This window comes from Osmerus mordax, chromosome 22 (assembly GCF_038355195.1).
Source record: "Osmerus mordax isolate fOsmMor3 chromosome 22, fOsmMor3.pri, whole genome shotgun sequence".
In the NCBI taxonomy this organism is placed as follows: domain Eukaryota; kingdom Metazoa; phylum Chordata; class Actinopteri; order Osmeriformes; family Osmeridae; genus Osmerus; species Osmerus mordax.
This window is the reverse complement of record NC_090071.1, coordinates 9906535-9931606: the sequence shown is the minus strand read 5'-3', so window position 1 is coordinate 9931606 and position 25072 is coordinate 9906535. Positions and strand designations below refer to the sequence as shown.

The following is a 25072-nucleotide window of genomic DNA, read 5'->3' as shown; positions in this document are numbered from 1 at the left end:
TAAGCACAAAACAAAAATCAACTCCACTGAATGGAAGTCTTATCAATGAGGATTTTAGACTATTCTGGTTTCCCTTGTCTTTCTGTATCAGGGTGTCTGTCCCTGACCAAACACTATGGGTGTAGTCGACCCTCAGTGAAGAGAGAATTAAAGAAGCCCATTCTGTAAAATAGTGTTGTTCCTTCAGCTGAGAACAGTTCATTCATGCCTCTCTCAATGGTCCAAAAAGTCGTACTGGTATACTGGTGCCCAGTGTGACCAATAGAACAGTAAAACATTGCACGGCTTTCAGGACCCCCCCCCCCCCCCCCCCCCCGTTGTTGGTGAAAAACAACGACTTGTTTGGATCGAAAAAAAGGAATAAGCCGTCTTAGTGGTGGCACTGAAAGATGTCTGATTGTCTTGTGCTGCTGAGACTCTGCCTCCGTTCAGCCCTGCTCCCTTCCTCTCAGACACACACAATCAAACGCTGCAATGACCTATTTTTGCTGCGCTTCGCTGCGTCGCTCAGAGAAGTTCACAAAGAGATGCACCATTCTGTGAATATGATATGATCGCATGCATACAGGGGGGCTCTCCTGAACATATGACATTCTTGTCAAGTGAAAACCCCGGAGCCAAAGTGAACGTGTGTGTGTGTGTGTGTGTGGGGGGGGGTTCAAGACACAAAAGTCTGCCCACCTTTTTGACCTGCGCCTCCTTGATCTTCTCCAGGGCCACGCGGATCTTCTCTGCCTTCTGCTTGGCAGCCTGCTCTTCCTGTGGTACCAGAGAACCCAGGTTAACACACACACCCAGGCCCAGAACACACACACACACAGTCCAAGAGAACGTGCACACAAACACACTATCCAAGAGAACACACACACGTCAAAAACCAACAGGAGCTTTCAATGTTCGATCCCCTCCTCAGTTTTCCTGAGCTACATCTGAATGCCCCTGAATCACCCTGAGCTGTGACAGCAAGTCACCTTCCCAGATCAACCCTCTGCCATGATTCTGGAAGCGCTTACCTGGCCCCTCCAACAAGACGCCATCATCTCCATCCCAGCACCCACCGGGAGCGAAGGAGGGTGAGAGTGAACTTGTGCGTATCCCCTCGCGCACAAACTAGTCCTGAAACCAATTCACGCTACACTGGGTATGAAAATCGCTTAGATCATCCCAACTCCTTTGAGATCCCTAAAAAAAGCGCTCGGCCCAAGATGGCGGCAGTTCATTCATCCTTCGGTCTCGCTCTGCCGTGCCAACACAGAGCGGCAGAGGTGCGGGGTTCCTTTGATCTTCCTACACGGCGGATGGGAAACAGTCAGAGGATCCTCACAGAGAGAGAGAGAGGCTGCAGATGAGCAGTAGATCTGCTCTCCCAGCCTCTACTGCCTCTTCCTGCCAAACACAAAGGATCTCCACCAGTTGCAACCGCCGAGACGTTTACCAACGTAGCCTTTCCACGCCAATCCGTAGCTATCTCCTCCAAAGCTCGCCTTGGGTCCGTCCGAGAGATCGGGAGACAATAAACTCACAAGAATAGAGATCGCCGAGACGGCGCTGTAGGAGTTGGAGTTCTCCAAATTCTCCAAGAGCGAGGCGAGCCCCCTTATCTCCACGTCTCCTTTGACCTGAGGCACCCGTGGAAGATCGCGATCACCAGTGGGAGCCCTGAGGAGCGTGTGAGCGCTTAAGATCCTCAACACACACACACGGTCACACAAGCCAGCAGTGCTCCCCTTACTGTGACGCGAGGGGAAAAGCCCCTCCCCCCCTTCCACTCCCACTATTCTCTCCCTCTCTTTCTCCTGCCTCGCTCTCTCACGTTACCCCACTTCTTTCCTCTCTCTCTCCCCCTCTCTCTCCCCCTCTCTCTCCCTCTCTCTCTCCCCCTCTCTCTCTCCCTCTCTCTCTCTCCCTCTGTCTCTCTCCCTCTGTCTCTCTCCCTCTGTCTCTCTCCCTCTGTCTCTCTCCCTCTCTCTCTCTCCCTCTCTCTCTGTATGACAGCTGCAGAGGTCTGGGAGCGTGCCCAATTGCGGAGAATAATCTCCCCCTTCTCCACACACAGGAGAACCCGGCTGGTGACAGAGAAAGAGCCCTCTATCCCCTTGCCCAACCACCAAGTGTTCCCTCTTCCCTCACACCAAACCAAGGCCCCCCCCCCCCAATTTGTGTGACCCTCTCCCACCTCATCCAATCAGAGGAGGAGTGAAGGGTGACCAAACCCCCCCCCCCTCTTAGCTCCACGACAGCGCCTAATCACGGAGGAGTATTTGAAGTATTTCAAGGAGATGAGGAAGAGGGTGAGGGCAGGGAGGGGGTTGAGTGGGAGGGGGTAGAGGTATTAGGGTCCAAGCCTCTTATCAAGCCGCCCCGCCCCCCCTTGACCCAGTCTACCTTTCCGCATGGCTAGCTCTCCAGCCATGGAGTAATGCAATAATAAAATCACTGTTCAGCCAACACAGAGACAGGCTTTTAGTCTCATGAGTGTGTGTCTGTGGTGAGTGCTTGTATGCACCGTGCAGGCGTGAGGGGTCAGTAGGTTTTCGGAGGGGTTCCAATGCAATGTCAATGCCAGTCCCACTGCTGGTTTAGTCTGTGGACTCTGGAGAGTCGGCCCTCCTTCCCTCCCTCCCCCCCTCCCGGCTCCCCCCTCCAGGCTGCAGACAGCACACTCCTGTCCAGACACAGCCATTTTCCTTTTCACCCCAATCTACGGCGAGTGAATTTAAACAAGCTTTTTCCGCCGTGCCTATAAAACGCTTGGCTCCCTCTCGCTTTGAAGTCCCCCCCCCCCCCCCCCTCTCTCTCACCAACTTCCCATCCCTCTGTAATTCAGCCTTCAACTCTGACTCCGGAGCACCAGGGAGAATGTGGGAGTAGTGTCGAGCTTCTCTCTCTCTCTTTACAGAAGTGCTACCCCTGACACACAAACTCCTCCACAGCTCAAATCTCAAATCCCCACAGGGCTTCCTCCACCCCCCTCCTACCCATTTGGATGGCGTATGAATACACTAACAGAGAGCAGGCTTAAAAGCAGAGCACAGAAACTAACAACCCCAAGCTACAATGGATTAAGGGTTCTTTTTGGAAAAACATTTGATACAGTAAACAAATATAAATCACAGTGCCCGAGGCCCTGGCCACTCCATTGCAGGGCATCAGGATTGTGTGCCGACGGAACCCTCTGCCAGACAGACAGATGTGCTCGGAACCAGAATCCTTTTCTGCTGGCACCCGTATTATAATGAGCAGCGAGAGCTTTCCCTGGAGAAGGACAGTATAATTACATTCCCAAGCATGATCATTCTGGCTCGCCACATAAAATGAAAAGCAGCTCTCAAGATTTGTTTATTTTTTATTATTTTTTTTTGGGGGGGGGGGGGGGGGGAGCTAATTGTGTATTATGATCCTTACCATTTGCGTTGACGTCCCATGGGACAATCAAGTAAGAGGCAATAAGAACTATTGAGTACTTAAATCTGAAGAGCCATTAACTGAAACAGTCAGTAATGCTTCATATGGCTGAGAGCTGTGCTCCGACGGAGGAATAAATCACCAGAGAGCACCAAAGCAGCCAGCTTCCCAACACAGCCAGCATCTGACACACACACACTCAGCAGATCTACACTACCTGAGCCAAGCGCTTTACTGTTCCCTATTAAAGTGTTAAAGATGGGCTGGGGAGGGGGGCTTGGGGAACGTGGAAGATGATAAGAAGATCAACACTTCTGGGGGAGGGAGAGGGGGAGAGAAACAGGAAAGAGGGATTAGACATACGGGAGGGGGGCAGGGGCGGAAAGAGAGATGGAGCTACAGAGTGAATTGAGGGGGCAGAGAGGGGGAGATCTGCTCATGTTTCGAAGCTAAAGAGGACTGGGCCTTGCTGACCAGGCATTTTTCGGGTAAACATCAGATTATTTGGCTCAATTCCCTCGTAACCCCATTAACTTGTTTCCCCTCGGGACATTTCCCCTTGGCCCAACACGACTAGGCTCCTGTTGGTCTTTGAACAAAACCTACCTGGAGACCGCTACCTAGCCAACAGGGCCCGAGGGTATCCTCACCATGTGACCCAAAGACACCAATCAGGACAGTCAAGACAACCTCAGGGCCCTAATTAGGCTAAAGTACTAGCCTCTCACATAGAAAAACCACACGACAGTTCACACGTGTTCTCGTGAGATCACGGCAGGTGTTGACCAGACTCAAACTGCCGCATGCAGCCATGCCTCGGGGTGTGGACAGAGCCTGTGTGTATGGAGTCTCAACACAGCTTAGAACCCTGCGTGCTGTGGAACAGTACTGCAGACACAGAGCAGGAGCTCACCTCCAGCTGACCTCACCCACCCCGAGGAACCGAGGGGCAGGGGGAACCGAGGGCAGGGGGAACCGAGGGGCAGGGGGAATCGATGCCAAACAAGAGAGAACAGGGGTCGCATGCAAGTGAAAGACAAACATGGAGCGAGAGAGTGGTAGAGAGAGAGAGAGTGGTAGAGAGAGACACAGAGAGAGAGAGAGAAAGAGAGAGAGAGAGGTAGAGAGAGTGGTAGAGAGGTAGAGAGAGAGGTAGAGAGCGGTAGAGAGAGAGAGAGGTAAAGAGAGAGAGAGGGAGGTAGAGAGAGGTAGAGAGGTAGAGAGAGGTAGAGAGAGAGAGAGACACAGACAGAGAGAGAGAGAGAGAGAGAGAGAGAGAGAGAGAGAGAGAGAGAGAGAGGTAGAGAGAAAGAGAGGAAAGTGGGAAGGTGAACAATCAAGCCAGTGTAGTACAGCGTGGGGTTAGGACAGCGTGCAGGTGCTGGGGGCACTCGGAAGCAGGGCAAGCGAACGAGGCGTCACCTTGGTCAGCAGGTGAGAGGGCTTTCCCGCAATGCTTTTCAGAATCAGGGACGTTTCCCTGTCCAGATACGAGTGCTTGGTGCAGAGAAGGAGAAGAAGACAAACAGTCAGTGCAATGATTCTCAGTGGCTTCATTAAAGAGGCTGTCGATTCGTTTGCAAAGTGTGGAAGCGAGAGGCTGGAGCTTTGATCGGGTCATTAGCTGTGGTTGAAGGAGGTATGATTACCGGGTATACGGCTAGATTTAACATAGGTGAACAAATGTCTTACCTGTAAAGTGTTGTAAATGTATCAAAAAACTACCTAGTCACTATCTAGGTCTCTCGTACACACACCCAGACACATTTGGTCTCACACACTCAGCGGCATGCACGTGCACACACACACCCACACAGAACACACACACTTACAGTTCCCAGATCCACTTCAGCCTCCAATGAGGTAAAGTCTAGCTGCCGCCTGGCTGGCTTACCACTGGCTCGTCGGAGTGAGTCATGCTGGGAAACAGGGAAGTGGTGGTGCAAGGGGCCACAGAGGATGCAAACACAGACACACAACATCAACACATGCAGGAGGAACAGGACAGGTGTGTGTGTGTGTGTGTGTGGGGGGGTCGTGTGTGTGTGTGTGTGTGTGGGGGTCGTGTGTGTGTGTGGGTCGTCTCTTCTCCCTCCCTCTCTTTCCCCACACAGTCAAGTTTCTCCTTAGCATTTGGACTTCTATAGGTCCTCTCTTTTAATGAACCCCTACCCTTTGCGTGAGCAAAGTAGACTTCATTAAAAGTCTACGGAGGGGAAAGAGGAGAGACTCACTTGCCGATAGATTGCAGTCCGTGTCCCACATCCGATGCATTCAGAGTGATTCATCACCTTGTGCATGGTGGATGTGTGTCTTATATTGTGGGTTGCAGGGATTCGTGGCATGCAGTTTGCGATCCAAACACCGTGCAGTGTTACTTTCCCATGCGGTAATACACACATGCTGCTCGCCCACACACACTCGCACACATTCTCTCTTTCCCTCTCTCTCACACACACTGATTCACCCCTATCGAACGCCAGAGTGACTCACAGATTGACAACAGCTGGACTGAGAATCTTTAGAAGAGAGATCCGAGAGCGTGTGTGTGTGTGTGTGTCGTACCTCTGTGCTGGTTTGTCCCTGAGCGGCGTGGGCGGGGTCCTGCTCGGCCCCTCCCCCCCGCAGCACCTTGTCGATGTCCAGCGAGTCCATGCTGGACGCCGAGGCGGAGTTGACGCTGGAGCGCGAGGACGCCACCTCGTGCTCGCTGACGGCGCCCACCGAGCCCGCCCGCCGGTGCTGCCCGCCCGACGCCTCGGACGATGGCCGGCGCAGCGTGGCGGACGAGTAGGACGAGGAGGAGGAGGAGGAGGAAGAGGAGGAGGTCTGGCGGGCCGCCTCGTCCATGCTGAGCGAGGCCTTCTCCAGCTGGGCGGTGATGTCGTCCAGGGAGAAGTTGGAGGCCGGGGGGCGGCCGTGGGCGCCGCCGCCGCGCACCGTGTTGGCGGGCGACGCCCGCGTGCTGCTGCTGGAGCTGCCCCCGCTGCTGCCTCCCCCCCGCCCCCGGCCTGCTTGGCGCTGCCGCCGCGCCCCGCCGGACCCCTCTGGTGACCTTTGGCCTGGCGGGAGGCGCTGGGCTTGCCCACGGTGCTGAGCTCCTGCTCTATGGTGCACAGGTCGGCCATCAGAGCATCCAGATCCACGGCATCGCCCTGGTTCAGAGCCTCTGCAGGGGGGAGGAGAGACACATCCTGGGGGGTTTGAATCCCGCTAGACAGACACGCACCTAGAACCGTGGGGCGAAGCCGTCGGCGTGCGGGACGCCCCCCCCCCCCCCCTGTAGGCGTGCGTGTGGGGGTGAGGACTCACCGTTGATGTTGTACATGGAGAAGCGGTAGGAGAAGTTGGCCATGTTGGTCTCCTGCCTGAGAGGGGCCTTCTGCACGGCCTTCTGGGGACGCCCGTCGTCCAGGCTCTGGAACCCAGGAAGCAAACCGGTCAGCGCTGTGCTAGGTCACCCCCCACCACGAGCGCCGTGGGTCGGGAGGGTTGCTGGGATACCGGGGCGTAAGGCCGCTCGGGTTATGGTTGCCCTCCACTACAACCCCCCTCCCCCCCATCTCCACCCCTCCTCCTCCTCACCTGTGTGAGTTTGTCCAGCTCCCCCAGCCAGGCCCCGAACATCTTGTCCAGATCCTGGTCCTCCTTATCGCTGTCCTCCTCCGCCCCATGGTCCAGCTCATCATCTGACACCTGATCCATCTGGCAGGGGGTGAAACACACAGAGAGAGACAGAGAGAGACAGAGAGGGAGAGATAAAAGGTCAGTGATGCACCAGAGAAGTGAGACAGACTCGTCCTCGTTAAGCAGGGTAGACTACGGTAGCTGTGCGGTGACGAGCCAAACCCCTCAGCCCTCCATCCACGCTGGCCTCCGCTCCCGTTACCATGGCAACCCCATAGGAGCCGTGTCCATTACGGCACTATAGCAACTGCTGTTGTGTCTGCCGGATAACATAAGATACGATTGTAGCTAACCTTCACTGTACTCAAGCAACATAGACCCCCCTCTGCAATCTATTCTATATTCTTCTTATTATCGACGATTCATAAGTAGTGAACATTGGTTAAACTAAATGTTTTTTTTAAGGTAACCAAGGTCCTTTCTGAAACAGCATCTCGGCCTGAACGAACCTATAATGAACCACTGTTGAATATGGTTCAACAGCACAAGGAATGAGGTGGTCAGGGCCAACAGCTGCAGACACTGTGGTGTTTGATGAGGAGAGGGCTCCCTCTACTGGCACGGAGAGGAACTGCAGAATCCATAAGGCACTCATGCTTGTTCAGATTAGATTTGAGCGTGTGCACAGTGCTTCCTGGCCAGAGTCAGAGATATAGGAGAGTGGAGATGGGCTATAAAGGGTCCCATCCTGTTTGACGTCAGTGGCCAGGTTAGTGAAGCGGCCCAGTGTGTCGGGGAGGAATGAACACACGCGAGGAATGTCATCTCTTCTCAGCTTATCTGCTGACACGGTGCAGGAAGGGCCCGGCGCAACCTAGCATGTCAACAGATGCAATGTTGTCAAAGTCAAACGTATTTATAATGGCTCATAATGACCAGCGTTAGCCAAAGTGCTTTGTACAATCAGCCAAGGCAAAACAAGGCATCTAAAGAATTGACATTTGTCCATACAAGGAGACATACACATACATACACAGATATAGGACAGCATCGCTCTACTTACATAGTTTCATAGGCTATGGAGAATAAGTGGGTCTTAAGATATGATTTCAAATGATTTCAACACATCAAAAGAGGGAGAGGATATAATATGGTGCATAATAATAAATGTACAGGTAAAAGCAGACTATTTGAAGACCTTAAAGGCCTCTAGGTCTTATTCAAAGAAATATGGTCCGAAATGTAAATCGGGTGCCAAGCCATGCAATCCCTTGTTAACAAATAATCAAACCGTCCATGGGTTTCGGTTCTGAAGTGTAAGCCAGGGAGCCGAGGCCATTACAGGTCCAGCCCAGTCTCTCTGGGTGAGTCCAGTCAGGCCACTGAGGGTCTGACAGAGAAGAACGATTTCCATGTATGCATGTTAGCCTCTCTACATTTGTTTCTCTCCTTCTCTCTGCTCACACACACTTACAACGCAGCATTAAATCCCCTCACACTCTTCTCACACACACAAACACACATACACACACACCAAACATGTATAGCAATCATCTTCTCAATGTCTTCCCCTTTGTTCTCACTTCTTGGTACAGCCCACTAACCCCTCAGAGCTCTGGCTGGGTGAGACCATTGATGTTCCACAGGGTGGTGGTGTGTCACCCTGCTTGCCCCACCATGTGGTGTTAGGCCCTGGTGGGCTGTACTGTGGAGGGAGATTAACCCTGGGAATGAGCCCTTGATCCTGGACATATGTGTAAGTGTGTGTATTGGAGATTATGGTGCGAGATCACCGAGGGGAATGCGTTCTGTCAACTCATTCTCACCAGACCTCTCCTCTATTTCATCAGGTCCAAGCAGTCAATCAGATCACGAATCGGCACCAAGTAAACACACACGTACACACATGTTCACACACACACACACATGAACATACACCTCTCACACACACACACACACACAACAGCTAAAGGGAGTTTGTTTCAGATCATAAGCGGACACATTCCTCACAGCACACGTGCTCTGAGAACAGCTAACCACAGGCCCACTGTTTTGTGTGTGTGTGTGTGTAAAGTACCATGCACGCCTGTAAATCAGCACCCCCCCCCCCCCCCCCCCCCCCCCTCTTCTTCCTCTTGGTCTTTACACGCTCTGGCTCCCCAGCTGCCATGGTAGACAGTCCCTGCCTCATTTACAGATCACCCCCTTGGAGGGCCCGGAGACACATTGTACACATCCGGCTTCTGTGTGTGTGTGTGTGTGTGTGGGGGGGGGGGGGGGATGTGTGGAGGAGTAGGAACAGGAAATGGCCAGGATGTGCAGAATTCTTCATTCCCTCCCAGGCTGTTTCATAACACCACTCAGACTGCCCCTCATCATCCACCCTCACCCAGACTGCCCCTCATCATCCACCCTCACCCAGACTGCCCCTCATCATCCACCCTCACCCAGACTGCCCCTCATCATCCACCCTCACCCAGACTGCCCCTCATCATCCACCCTCACCCAGACTGCCCCTCATCATCCACCCTCACCCAGACTGCCCCTCATCATCCACCCTCACCCAGACTGCCCCTCATCATCCACCCTCACCCAGACTGCCCCTCATCATCCACCCTCACCCAGACTGCCCCTCATCATCCACCCTCACCCAGACTGCCCCTCATCATCCACCCTCACCCAGACTGCCCCTCATCATCCACCCTCACCCAGACTGCCCTCATCATCCACCCTCACCCAGACTGCCCCTCATCATCCACCCTCACCCAGACTGCCCCTCATCATCCACCCTCACCCAGACTGCCCCTCATCATCCACCCTCACCCAGACTGCCCCTCATCATCCACCCTCACCCAGACTGCCCATCATCCACCCTCACCAAGACTGCCCATCATCCACCCTCATCCAGACCAGAGGGGGGGGGGGCTGTGTCGGCCATAACATCTTCGCTGGGGGGAGCGGAGCAGGAAGAGGAACCACAGAGAATCAAATGAGCGTCCGTGTGTAAATGAGCCCAGGCTACCGTATGAAAATATCAAGCTCAGGCGCCGACAGTTGGAGCCATCCCCAACAGCAGCTGTGTTTGAACAGCTCTCTTCCTGCTGTTATCCAAGCTATACACGCCTGCACACACACACACACACAGCATCTGAGGCTGCATGGCGGTGCTGCTGTTTAAGAGAACCCCAGGTCCAAGGCCTGGCCAGTGACTGCAGCAGACGCTGGTGCCTGTCTGAGTGAATTAGCACCTGGGGCCCTGCTTTTAAGCTTATGGGCCGTGACCACTCTGGCTCTGCAGAGAAGGGACAGGAGGAGATGTGGTGTCTCAGTGTTAACATGGAGGCTGAGAGAGAGCACTCCATCTCTCTCTCTTTCTCTCTCTTCATTTCTCTTTCTCCCTCCCTCTCCCGCTCTCCTCCAGGCCCGTCCAGTCAAGTTGGAGAGGGCTCCTAAGCGCAACTGACCCCCATCTGTCTCCCATGACCGCTGGCTCGGGTCAGGTACGGGGCCTGCCCAAAGTTTTACAGTTCATCCCCAGTGGGACAGTAGAGAGTTTAGGCCTCTGTGGCCCCTAGTAACCCTCCCCCCCAACACACGCACACACACACACACACCACGTCCCCCATGGCCCCATAGGCTCCCAGTCACGAGGCCCTCCCACGTGGCCAAACGAGGCCAGTAGTCTGGGTAGGCCTGGGCCTGGAGGGAGAGAGGGGCTGTTCAGGGAAAGCACTGCTCTAAATCGGAGGAAGCCCAGCTTGGCTTCCGGTGCTTCACAGGGAGACGGCGCTCGACCCTGGCAGAGGACAACAGCTGTCCACCTCCATGAGGAGGAGAGGGCTTGAGACGCTTACACAACCATCTACGACCGCAGTACGTGGGGAATGGACACTGTGTCGACTAACGGGTTAGTTACAGGCAGACAGGCTGCACAGACAGACAGAGAGACAGGACCTCTCTGACAAGGAAGAAAAGGGAGGGAGGGGGGGGGGAAGAGAGAGAGAGAGAACGACAGCGAGGAGCGAGTTTGACGGGACGTTACATCACCAGTGCGATTAAGGCCGCCACATTTGTCTCCTCCTCCCTAACTCACTTTGCATCCTGGGAAAACAAGGCTGCGTCGTTTATTTGGTTTGTTGCCTCAACGAAGGTGTTAGACGTTAAAAAAACAAAAACACACACACAAAAACAAAACACTTCCACTTTTGATTGGCAGCTGCACATGTGAACACAGATGAATGTCCATGCTGTCTGCGAGGCAGCCTTCATCAGGCCCACAGGGTCTACAGACACAGGGAACATGACGTAGACTGTGTCAACACTATTGGTGTCCAGATACTTTGTGTGGCAATAACGGCTCAATAGATGTTTCCATACAGCCAACTCCAACATGGGCGTGGGGTGAGGTCTATTTTAGGCCCCACACCCCACCCAAACACCTCGTTCTCACACGTATAACCCCTCAGTTGAGTGTGCGTGCGCGTGTTGTGTGTATTGTCGTTGCGTGTGTTATGTGCGTGTGTTGTATGTTTTGTGCATGTGTTGAGTGTTCTCTGTGTGTGTGTGTGTGTGTGTCTGTACGTGTCGCCAGAAGGACCAGGGGGGCTGGGGGAAACAGAACAAGAGCGGAACAGTCTCACACTCCCTCATAGACTCCGCCGCAACGAAAACAGAGGCGACGGACGAACGGGGCAGGCAGACATACTTCTCAACACAGCCCCCCCCCGCTCCATGCAAATAACTGCCAGTTAAGGCTAAAAATACACAGACAGTGTCTCCTCTCATCACCGAACAAGGAAACAATAGGAAGTCTTTGGAGGAACAGATGGGAAAAAGCGGAGACATTCTGGTGAGTTTAGGCTGAGGCACACTGGTTAAGAGAGGGGCTGGGGGGGGCGGTTTCTCAGGACAGAGTGGGCCCTGTGGACAAGTAACATTTATTTAAAAACAATGTTTAAACGCCCACCATCAATAACAGTTCCACAGAGAAGGCACTGTCATGGTCAAATGACCCTGACCTTTTCCCAGAACGTGAACCACACTCGGAAGCTAAATCCCATGAAGCGTCCACTTCAAAATGTCGGACAAACGTTTGGCGTCTTCGTGTCTCACAGATGCCGGGCCCGACTTCCCTGTGAAAAGACACCCCGAATGAGATGAATCACATGACGTGTCCGTCGCACCGAAACACCATCCAGCTGACCCGCAATCGGGAGAAACGGGTGTGTGCATGAACGTGTGCGTTTGGCGCGTGTGTATGTTGGCGTGTTCAAAAGCATGTGAGCGTGTGCGCGCTTGGTGTCGAATCATCGTCCCGGGCATTCTGACAGGCAGCCTTCACAGACACCAGACAGCGCACAGTTTACAATCTCCGACGCACCGCCTCCCACGCAGAACAAACGAACGGCGTTAACGCAGGACTCCGAAGCCAGGAAACTCAGCACAGCGCCTCTAAATGAGGGAAAGGCGCCTGAAACGGCGTCAGCGACACCCTCAGTAACACCTCTGTGCCCCTCCCCCGTCACCAAGACCAGGGCGTGGCTTGCCCTGCTACATGAATGGAGAAAGGAGAGCTGTGTTGCTATACTCTCAAGGGCTCGCATTGTCGCACGCTTTAGTTGCCTGTGTGACACAAACCAGACAGTATTGCCACTAAATCTGTGTGTGTGCGCGTGTGTCAAAGGAGTGTGTGTGTGTGTGTGTGTGTGGGAGGGGGGACATAACAGTTATTTCACAGGCCCCGTGTCTGAATGTATCCAAAGCTGTGTTCCATTTCTCCTCCTGCCTTCTCTCCCTTCACATTCTCTCCGTCCTCCCTCCCCTCTCCTCCTGTCATCTCTCCCTTACACTCTCTCCTACACACTTTATCCTGTCAACTCCCTTGGCAAACAGGGACCAGCCAAAACTATCTGTACATGAAAAAAGGTCTGTTTGCAGAGCGGGGGGGGGGGGGGGGGCAGTCTGGCTGACATCATCTCATACTGTAAGTATAGTGTTATTCAGTGAAGCTACGCAATACCTAGGGTGCTGTGTTATGGAATAACAGTTCCTGGCTCCTGGTGCCTTGGAAGAGGGAGAGGCCAGTCCAGAAGGGTGTGGCTGGTCCACAAGCCTCAATTAGTCCTTTGTGCACCCATCATGGCTGGCCCTGCAGGCTCTCTGTGTCAAAGCCTCACACACACCTACAGAATGCCCTAGCCTGCGTTCATTGTTCGGGGCGCTATCCACTTGAGATTCAATATGCAAATCAGAATATAGAGAGGGAGGAGACAGGAGGGGAGATGATGGATAGATAGACAGATGTCTGGGGGAACGGACAATTAGAAAATGAGGAGGGGGGGGCAGGGTAACATAACAGCAGCTCTGGTGTCATCCGTCAAGTAGGGCTGACAGACAGGGAGAGGCAGGGAGAGAGGCAGAGGAGAAGGAGAGATGGGCTGGGAGAGAAGGCAGGGAGAAGGGCAGGGAGAGAGGCAGAGGGTGAGAGAAGGGAGAGAGGCAGGGTTGAGAGGCAGGGTGAGAGGCAGGGAGAGAGGCAGGGAGAGAGACAGAGGGAGAGGGAGGGTGAGAGGCAGAGGGAGAGGCAGAGGGAGAGGCAGGGTGAGAGGCAGAGAGGAGATGCTCACGCTGCAACCTCAGACACAAAACAGAACAAGACTAAATACACTCTGGTATACCCAGCCAATTAAACAGAGACAGAGATGGACAGAGTAATTGAGGGAAAAAAAACTAAACGACTGGAGAGAGAGAGAGAGAGAGAGAGAGAGAGAGAGAGAGAGAGAGAGAGAGAGAGAGAGAGAGAGAGCATTGAAAGATAGACAAAGGAGGCAGAAGGCTATAAAGAGATATGGACAGAGTGAAAGGAGAGAATGAGGTGGAGGAGAGGAAGGGGGCTCGCAGGCTGACCAGCTGACACATTCCCACCGGAGGCAGCCAGAGCTCAGCTGGTGACTGTGGAGCAGGTTTCTCCATAGTAACAGGCCACTCCCCCCCCCCCCCCCATCCCCCCATGCCTCCCCCCCTCTCCCCTCGGAACCCAGCCAGCCAGTCAGCTTGGATGCAAATCAGGACTGCCCCCTCTATGACATGTTTCCACGCCAACAACGCTGGTTCAATATTCACGGAAGATCACTTATTAAAAAAAGTTAATCTTTATGCGACTCGTAACGACTGAGATATGTGTGTTTTCAGCCCGAAGACAAACATCTGCTTGTTGTTCAGAAGTCGGGGAGGCAAATATCACGCCTAAATTGATTTTCATATTGGACGTTTTCCATGTGGAGAGAAAGGGGCTATTCATTAAGCTTTATCGCTACATTTAGGAGTACTGAGAGAGAATAAACTGAACTACACACACACCCACACACACAGATATGTCGGTTTTCCTGTCTACCTTCAGGGGCACTGGGCCAAACGTGAAATCGATAGTCCAGTTACTTTCCTGTGGCGATCAGGTTTCACAGGGTCCCAGGTGGGCTCCAGCAGTGGGCCAGTGGTGCTGATAACAATGAGCGCACGCACCCACACACACACACCACCCCACCCACACACACACACACCCACACTTTAAAACAGTAGTACTACACAGCGACCCCAAGGGTAAATAACCTGTGTTTAGTGTGAGTGCATGGAGCCTTTCTCTAATGACTGGTCTGTCTCCTCGGTGTTGTCTGTCCAGCCATGATGTTGCTGCCACCTGTTAGGGAGGGAGGGACACGGTGGGTAGGCTGCTCGTGCCAAGCAACACCTGCACGGCACATGAGCACACACACTACCCCCCCCCACCCACACACACACACTACCCCCCCCCCCCCCCCCCCCCCCCCCCCCCCCCCCCACACACACACACAAGCAGCTGGGAATGTTTTCCGGCAAAACACACCACTCCAGCTCCCAGCAGCCTCTCTGGCTGGGCTGCCAGCGCCTCGCCACGCTCCAGAGGCCCAGCCCTGACCTCTGACCCCGGCAGCTGGCCACAGCTAGGCTACTCGGACCCGGGGCTCAAGGCCTCCTTGTTATCCATCCTCTGGCAACTGTTTCTGTGTACTGTGTGTGTGTGTGTGCGTATGTGTGTGCCGTATGTTATTGCCTAGCCTGGCGACCTACACACGACACTTCCCTTTCTTGGTATTCCCGGAACAACCAACCCATCCCTCTGGGTACCACCACCCAACACACACACACCAACACATACACTCACACACCCTGCTCATCCCTTCGTTTACAGTGGCTCCTAAGGGTCTCCTCTTCAAATGTCGAGTCAGGTTGCCTCACCACACAGGGGAAAGGATAGAGTTTCAAGGACACACCACTTAAAAAAAAAGAAGACATTGAATGCGCAGAGCGCTGTCGCTATGGAAACCCGAAGGAACAACGACATATGCTCGTGGGTGTCAACCCTTGGTAGGCCCATGCCTTTGTCACGCTGTATATTTGTGACGTTCGTCTGCCTGTCATCTATATGTCCACAGAGGGGCTGGTTATTACTGACAGTCTCATCCAACTTCTACACACCCAAAGACACCCACACTACCTGTCTTCTGTGTAGACAAAACTCAGAAACACAGCGTTTGTGTGTGTGTCTTTGAAAACACAAGCCTTTATTGCTGTTGCTGCATGCAGGCATGCAGGCTCTTACACCCACACACACACACACTCAGACTGAGTGACAGCACAGCGTGAGACTCGTCTCCTATATAAAACCCTCTTTAAATCCCCTGCTCCTGAACGCCACGGAGGCTCCAAGAGTTAACCATTCCAGAGTGAATGTAGGCCATTCTACCAGGATGAATATAGGTCTCTCTAACACAGAGTGAAAACAAAACACAGACCGTCCTGCTTCCTCTCCCTCTCCCAGTGTTCCACTATACTTTCTTACTCTCTCTCTCTCTCTCTCCTCTCGCTTCCCTCTCGTCTCCTCTCTCCCCCTCCTCCTCTTCTCCTCCCTCTCTCTCCTCTCATCTCTCTCTCTCTCTCTCTCTCTCTCTCTCTCTCTCATCTTCTCTCTCTCTCTCTCTCTCTCTCTCTCTCTCTCTCTCTCTCTCTCTCTCTCTCTCTCTCACTCTCTCTCTCTCTCTCTCTCTCTCTCTCTCTCTCTCTCTCTCTCTCTCTCTCTCACTCTCTCTCTCTCTCTCTCTCTCTCTCTCTCTCTCTCTCTCTCTCTCTCTCTCTCTCTCTCTCTCTCTCTCTCTCTCTCATCTCTCTCTCTCTCTCTCTCTCTCTCTCTCTCTCTCTCTCTCTCTCTCTCTCTCTCTCTCTCTCTCTCTCTCTCTCTCTCTCTCTCTCTCTCTCTCTCTCTCTCTCTCTCTCTCTCTCTCTCTCTCTCTCCTGACTCATACACGTCTGTGGCCCTAGCCTTCACGCACAGCACACCAGACAGTGAGGCAGTAAGGTGATTAGTGTGAGTGGGGGGGGGGGGGGGGGGGGGGTACCACAAACGGCAGACCAGGAAATAACAGGAACAGCCTTGTGACTTTTACTGCCGAGGGGTTCCTACTTCCTGGAACAGAAGGAGGAACTTCTCCACTGCCCCCTGTGGCATTTCCAGCACCATACCAGTCCAGTACACCCCTCACATGGTTCTACTTTAGCCTGGAATTATCTCCCTCCGAAAAGAGGGCCCACTGACAAGGTCCTTGCCTTAAAAACTCCTCTTTCATTTGGCCTTGATTTACGAGGACAGCTCATGGAGGCGTGTGCTGTCTAGGCGTCCCTTTTTGCCTGCCCGCCGCCCTTTTCCTGGCTGACATCATGTGTGCTTGTCGTATGGAAAAACAAACATGGGATATTTCTCTAAATGGGGCGGATTTGGACGGGGAATGAATGGAGAGATAGAGAGACCGCCTGATGGTCCCATCTATCTCTGAGATATGAGAGGGAGCTCCAGAAACAACCAGAGGCTTTGAAAAGGGGATCCTACTCTCTCTCTCTCTTTCTCTCTCTCGTACGCACAGTATATATGTATGATCTTACCTCAGAAGTGGATCTCCCTTCTCCCCTCTCAGGTCAAAGGTCAAATGAAGGCCCCACACCACTCTCCCACAGCTTTGATCCCCTGAGAGAGGAAGAGAGCACAGACAAACACGGACGTCAGATTTGATTTACTGTATATTTTTATTTCCTAGCGATGAAACAAAACCCTGGGCTTGAAACTCAGCCTGGCTGAGGACCATTACTCAGTGAGAAATGGAAACCGAGGATCAATAAGCGTGTTCTACCACGGCCGCAGAGAAAGCCCACAGAACGGCCGACAGCGCACTGCCAAATTTCACTGTCACAAGAATGCAGAGGATTAGCCTGTAAGCCAGAACAAGAAGAGCCCGGTGAGGCAAAGGAAACCCACACCGTCACACACGCTCAATCCAGAGACGAAAACAGTGAAAATCTCCCTTGTACCAGTTGACAGGCACAACATGAGTCAGAATTACAAACCAAAACTCAGGGCTCATCAGAACCAAGACTCGTGCAACTTCTGAGTATTATTTGCATGAACACCTCAGGGCTCACATTCCGAGCATTGAGGTGGTGAATCACTACCACAGTCTTCATGCTAAGAAAGATTTACCCCACACAGAGATTCGTATCAATCACCATAACCGCAAATGTTGACTCATAAATGTAACCCTAATGAATCATAGTCTAAAACAGCTGAGTCATATGGTAGTAAGTGATTCAAGGGAGCAGCATGGTTCACTAAGCATGGGTCTCTTTCTCAGTACACGGCCTACAGTATGATTCCAGGCCACAGTGTTTGGTGTTTATCTCAACGCTGGTCCCTACTCCAGGATATCTACCCTCTGCTCTCCTGCCCTGTGGAGGCTAGCTGTGGAGGCTAGCTGTGGAGGCTAACTGGGGTGGCTAACTGGGGTGGCTAACTGGGGTGGCTAACTGGGGTGGCTAGCTGGGGTGGCTAGCTGTGGAGGCTAGCTGTGGAGGCTAGCTGTGGAGGCTAACTGGGGTGGCTAGCTGTGGAGGCTAACTGGGGTGGCTAACTGGGGTGGCTAGCTGTGGAGGCTAACTAGGGTGGCTAGCTGTGGAGGCTAACTGGGGTGGCTCGCTAGCCCAGCAGGCCACAGACAGCTGCCGCCTCTGTGGCAACTGTGCAGACTGTCTGTCCACACAACAGCATGTGGCTCATAATTTGAAGAATGTTTGTGTGTGTGTGTGTGTCTCTCTGTCTCATTTGGCACACATTCACCTGTGCATGTGATACAATTGTTCAGCTCAGTTTACTATGCAAGATTAAAGTCCTTTCCCAGTGAAATTTGCACAGATAAAATGTATCAATCACCGTGCTGGCGGTGGAGCGAGCGTGGACGTGACAAGTATGCACAGCTGCAAGCGCAGTCCTGCAGCCTACACATGCACATTTCATATTCACATTCACTCTCTCTAACACACACACACACACCACACACACACACACACACACACACGGTTGAAACCTTGACACAACTAATCTATGCTGTCAATCTATCCCTCACTTTCTGCCCACTCATTAGAACCTTCCATATTGTTTGAATGTCCATGATTGTTTTAACCTCCCTAAAAGGAACTGGCCTTAATTGGAGAGTGTTGGTGTTGCCACTCATTTAGGCCTGCCCACATCCAGGGGAAACACTGCCTCCTGTTTGGGCCAATCTCTATGGGATACAGGTGTGTCCTTTGTCCACCCACACTTCCTGCATGAACAGAAATCCTACTGGGATGCTCATTTCCTGTCGGAGCAGGAAGTGGGAAAGGGGGCACGTAGCAGAGTCCAAGTGTAGACAGCAGGGGAGGTGATGAAGTCACAGGAAAATAAAGACCGGGATTGTTACGACTCGGAAGGGAGAGAGAAAACCAGGACACATACACTGTACAGTACAAAATCCCCTCCAAAACTCCCGCAACAGGAAGTGGTTCAGTGTGCTTTAGGGAGAGAGAAAAAAAACTCCAGTGCAGATCACATTTGACAGCTTCCTAACTAAAGCTCTGATCCGATCCGTGTTGCCATCCGTCGCTCATCCTTTCAGAGCCAGTCCATTCTAAACATCAGATACCATCCTCTATCTGTTTGCACACATTTCCCTCATTCTTCCTCTGCTGAGATCCCATCTAGGCAACAACACAACAACACAGTCTGAAAGTCTGCTTTCAGACTGCCCGACTGTCCTGAGAGGCAGAACAATCAAGGTGATTATCTGTCCATCACATCAGATTCCTCCGACAAAATAAGAACAAACCCTAAAAGGGTCTGAACAAAGCGAGCAGATCCACTGAAACCTTGTAGTTATTGATCAGAAGCCCCAAACAGCATCTTCTATTCTTAAAACCAGATAAGGCCTTCGCTGTGACCCTGATTGTTGCTGGGAGGCAGCCTGCTGGATCGATAGGTGAGCTCCCCCGCCAACTCTTGGAAGGTTGGTGCATTAGTATTGATTAGTGTGGCGCTTTTGCAAGACCAGGCAAAGTGAGCAAGTGGGTCTAAACTGTGAGAGCTGTGGGGAAGTATAGGCATGGATATTTAAGAGATGTTTAAATATTGCATAGATCAATGATAAACATCTATATACTGTGTGTGTGTGTGTGTGTGTGTGTGTGTGAGTAAGTGTATATATACACACACACACACACAGATATTCTTGTTTATATTATGCATGTACTGTATCGAGGAAGACATTAATGAACAAGCATTTTAAAATGAGTGAGGCTATGCTCAGCTAAACAACCATAAGTAGGGTCCCCCCACAGACACATCCAGTTCCTATACTCCCACAATGGGCCATCTGTCCAAACTACACAGGGGGCCTTATGCTGTTGACCCATCCAGCCAGCCATCCAGGGCAGCGAGGGTCTGGTTTAGAGGGCGCTCTCCCAGGGTGAGGTCTGGAGCTGATTAGGGGGGACCTGATCCTGCTCCTCAGTGGGATTCTCCATGGTCCCGTCCTGGAGCGATGCTCCACTGAGAACCACACATGGTTGGAATTAGGGGATACGCCGAGTCAGGAATTTTCCCACGGTGACCCGGGAGATCTGACGAAGGCAAGCCTCATTGGCTGGCTGCATGGCAGGGTTTTATGGGTAATGCACGCCGGAATCTGCTCTCACACAGGGAGGAACGGTTGGGTTGTTTTGAACCCAAGCTAAAGCTGGCTCAGGTACCTCCACTGAATAACTTTTGTCACCTTTCAGGGCATGTCTTCCAGAGTTTTCCAGAATCTTCTGAATGGCTTTCAAACTAGGATCAATGTTGGCTAACTCAAGATCAGCTAGTGACTCTCTGACGGCCAAGCCCCCGCTGGCTGTCAGACTTGGAGGCTGATCTGGAGTCCGCCCTTGAGGCATAGTTATCTGGCACGTGGACGAGTAATCAGGATCACTACCAAAGATCAGAGAAGCTGAGCAGATTAGCCTAGCAGTTAGCCCTGTGGGTGACTCACACTGTTTGGACTAGGTTCACAGTATTACTCAACGAGATTATGAGCTGGCGAGCCATACAGTCATATGTCTAGCATTCAGTTTTACACAATGGCACACATGGGCGAGCACATTCAAAACAAAAAACACACGGATACTAACACTACAGGGTGAGTAATTGGTATAGACTGTTCCAGCACTCTGACACCTTGGCAAAACACGTGGGAAAGAACAAGGACCCCCCTCAAAGTTTCTATGTGCACACTCTCAAATGACATCGGTTGCCCGTAAAATAACCAAGCCTGACTCTGGCATCTTCCTTTCCTTACCCCCCAAGTTGTCCCCCCTCCCCCCAAGCTTCCGCCGTTTCTCTCTTGCTCTCCATCTTGTCAGCTCTTCCTCTCACAATCTCAGCAGTCCAATAATTGCCCTTGAGGTTGGCAGCTAGATGAATGAGGAAACGCTTGCCAAGGGCCCTGCTCGGGGCCCAGTGCTGGTGGCTCAGACTCTTGGCTCTGTTCAGCACGGGCTGTGACAGAAACAGGCCTACGTCCGACTCCTTTAGTAGTCCATTGAGTGGCCTCAGCAGAAATCTGTCTATTCTATACGTCTAGAAAGAAAAGCTGTATCCCAGTAGCTGTAATGGGGACGCCATACCTTTTACACATCTATTTTCATTTTCAGAAGCAAGTTATGTGGTTTCTCCGAGTAGGAGTCGGGTGATAGGGTGCAGGACTGAATGCAACGACACGCTGCTCAACCCAATCCAGCAGCTGCACTCCGTAAAATCAAATCGACTTCTTCAAGAAGTCGAAGAATGCATCTTCACCGACACGCATTCTCTGTGCGCCACACACAAACAGAATAACCCAACGCAATGGAACGCAGAAGATGAAAACAGAGACAATGGTGAGTTTTGAATGATCACGCCAGGGACCCCACAGAAATGACTCCGGCGTGTTCCGAAGAGAAGAGGACGTTTTCTCTGAGGACTTGAATGGAATGTGAGGCAGAGACCACTCGGAGGAAAACAGAGCTACAAACACAAACTCTGGGGCCAGATAAACGGGGAAGACTGGAGGAGGCTGTCCACAGCGGGGTGAGCGGGTGCACTGAGCTAAATCTGCCCTGATTATGATGGAACACAAGCAATCCCAAGAGAGTCACACGCGCACGCACGTTCTCGTACAGTTCTCTCGCCTTTTCCATCAGAGCATCAGAGCCCCTCGCGTACGCTTCATACACAGGCCGTCCGTGCTCCATGACAACAAGCTGAACTGTTGGAGAGGAGAGCACAAAGGAGGAAGACTATGATGTCTATCCTGGCCAGCTGACCAATACAGTCTGCTGTCAAGGTGACATCAGAGAGGACAAGAAGGGTCAGGGGACAGAACCAAGACTGGGCTGGATAACGGCACCTGGGCCCCTCCCTGAGGAGCCAGGGGCCCAGACAGGAAGTCCTCTGGGAAAGGTTGGACAGGCATCCCTCGTGCCCTCAGTGTCTTTAGGTGAATCGAGAACAAGAAGATGCAATGTAGGAGTTTAAAACCCTGCCTCAGTCCACTTCAGCCTACTTTTATGGCGGTAGTACGGTGTCACATGACTGAGGACGTGTGTTGACTTATTCGAGCCACACATAACCTGTTAAATCTCCGTCTGTCTCTGTCCGTCATTCATCAGTCTGACCGCTGATCCCTGTCATGGTTGGAGTTTTAACAGGGCCTTTAAAGGGTGGACAGCCGACTATAATAAATCACTATTGTCTTACATCCTCTATGCAGTTCACCGATGACACCCCTACTGGAATTCCAGTGTGAAATCTCCCACTGGGATGGAATTCTCCCCTAAAAGTTGTGTTTCAGAGTTATTATTATATTGTTTTTATTACTGTTGCTTGCTTTTTTCCACAGGTACACTTGCACTTATAGCGATTCATGTTGTTTAATTGTAACTACATGCTCTTATGGTTCTTCCCTTTGGCACTTACTTTGGTTGTTCACAATGTGTGCTTCATGTTTTGGCTACTCGCGATGTTTTTTGGCTATCTTGTTGTTATGATCAGTGACCTATGCACTTTGTAAAGCTCTCTCTTGGAAGTCGCTTTGGATAAAAGCGTCTGCTAAATGAATAAATGTAAATGTATTAAAAAGTTTGAAACCAAACCACAGGCAGCACTATCAAATGGTGTAATATAGTACTGGTGCATGGTTTGAAAGGAAAGGACAGCAGTGACTGTGTTTAATAGTACTTGCCACTAGCATTTTGCCAAGGAGGGGGATAAGACCATGACAGGTTGTGGAACACTTGTCTCCAACTCCACTGGGAGCATCATTTCCTGTCACATGATCCTTATGTCAACACTGATTGGACCACAGGAGTGAGCACAGCAGAGACCATCTGCACAGTACTCACAGAAGGGGGTCTTTGAGGACACAATCACACTGTCAAAACCAGCCACCTGCCATTGTCTTCATCATGCTATTGATTAATAACTACCTAAGCTGCTTAGGGAGAGAAAGAGGGAGAGAGAGACAACTGAAAACAGGTTTAGATAGGATAATACATATCAGATTAAAACAAGTTTGCTGTCATTATGGGAAAAGAGTGTTTTCCCCCTTGTTCATCTGGTTGGCAGTCTGCATCGCACTGCTCAAGCCCTCCTCATCTGCTTCGCGAGGACCCAGATGTGTTCCCCTAAGCAAAGTCTAGGGCCGGTGACCTCCTTCTGCCTGATCAAATAGAACAGTGCGACGAGAGAGCGCCTGCACATCCACCAGCTTTCCAACCATCTGAGAGCATCAACTGTCGGGCCCCCTGGCCCACACACACTCCTCCTGCTGGGTGGACCGCTAAACAATTGGGTCAAGAAACCCTGTTTGCTTTACATTCGACGGAAATCCATTCACAGGTTATTAGTATACAGATAGCTATCTGTAGTGAACAGGGCCGACCCTTGGAGAGACTGGATGTGGAGTCCTGGGCTTTAAGGTTATCTGGGAAAGTTTCCTCCATCTAGGAGAGGCACAGCAGGGCGGGCAGCTTGGCTGTCTTTGTTTCAAAATGGCAGTTGCAGCTGTCATCAAAGGTCATCAAAATGCTACAGGAACAAGGGCCTTCAGAGACAAGAACCATGTGCTACGGCAACATATAAAGGAACAAACCCACACCCAGTTACAGAGACGAAGGCACCCAGTACCAGGGAGTACATGCCCTCTGGTGTGCACCACCTGTCCTGGAATATGAACGTGACGATACACTGGGCACCATGGTGCTAGTCTGCCCTTCACATCCCCTTCACATCCCTGCCCCACTCCTCAGGGCAGAGTTTCCTCCTATCAAAGACACCCATATCAGCTTCCCCTCATCTCTCAGGCTCCCTGTCTTGGTATGTTATTGGGATGGTTGAAGGTCCTCTCTTTCAAGCCCCAACACCAGGCCAGGCCTACCCCCTCCACCCCTGGCTGTAACAGAAGCCCAGGTAAATCTACACCATCTCGGTGCTGGTTCTTTTGTGTGACTCAGCCTTATGCCCTGGGACATGGCTGCTTGAACAGACAGATCCTCCCTCCCCCCTTGTCCCATTAGGACTAGTGTTCACCCCACACACAGCACTACAGCAGCAACCATCCCAACTGTGACCAGCCTCCAGCCCACTTTATTCAGAACAATAGTGAGCCAAAACAAGAAGCAGAGGCAATTTTTGGCCGAAAATAGGGCAGCCCTGTAGTGCAGCAAGTAGTTCAGCATCTGCTGCGTGTTGCCGTTTCGTACTGAATGTGCTCTCTTCTCCAGCCGCTCTTTCTTGAAGCCCGAGAAGCATTCCAAACGCTTACGTCTCCCTCTGAGACGAGAAGGGGGGGATAACAAGGAACCGAAGTGACCAGTTCCTGACAGATGTTTCTCCTCCATCAGTGGAAACATTAAACCATGACTGAGCTGTTCATACAGCCTCCTTGAGACAAAGCCAAGCTGTGTCAGCCCTGAAGAACCCTGCCTATAGACAGAACTGAGGCCGCTCATGACTAGTATGACACAGCGACAGAAAAATGCTTTCGAGCGACTTGATAAGAGACTTTTTCATTCAATTTGCTGCATGATAATTTTTGGAGTATACTGTTGACTCAATACTGGTTGTTCTGGTAAAAAAAAAGTTTTTCTACCTTGCTGTGTTTACAAGGCCTTACTTATAGAGTCACTTCAACTGTGCTTCTGGCAAGACAATGAAATTCGACCCACGACTCCTGCTACACTCTGTCTTGCTCTGAGCAAATGGTAAAACCATCTGCTGCAAACTCCCTTTCTACCACTCGTTATTGTCCAACTTCAACTGCTCTATGAATGGATTTCCTTGGTCGGGTCATATGGGATCTCATGACGTTGCCACACTGGCAGCTACTGAGTTCACTCAAAACAAGAACAGTTGTTTGAGTATTGCTGGGTTCCTCATTCCTCCCTAGCAGAAAACGCTGCACTCCTGCCTCAGTCAGTAACAAACTATCTACTGTAAAGCAATAAAACAATGGACACTGGTCAAACTGATAAAAGGTGCCGCCAAGTACAAGTCTCTTATCAGCATCACACTTACGAGCCTTTCAGAAAACTGCCAAACGCAAAACACACTGCTCTGCCTTTGAAAGAGAAT

The 25072-nt window shown here is 51.8% G+C and overlaps 1 protein-coding gene across 1 annotated transcript in view; it reads right to left on the bottom strand.

Moving 5' to 3' along the window:
• Positions 1-25072, bottom strand: part of raph1b (Ras association (RalGDS/AF-6) and pleckstrin homology domains 1b) — a 35116-nt gene that overhangs the window by 8450 nt on the left and 1594 nt on the right. Inside the window, 6 exon segments of the mRNA XM_067260997.1 lie at positions 682-759; positions 5971-6407; positions 6410-6574; positions 6718-6823; positions 6991-7110; positions 17005-17086. Coding sequence (XP_067117098.1) covers positions 682-759; positions 5971-6407; positions 6410-6574; positions 6718-6823; positions 6991-7110 — 906 coding nt within the window. The 5' untranslated portion in view covers positions 17005-17086.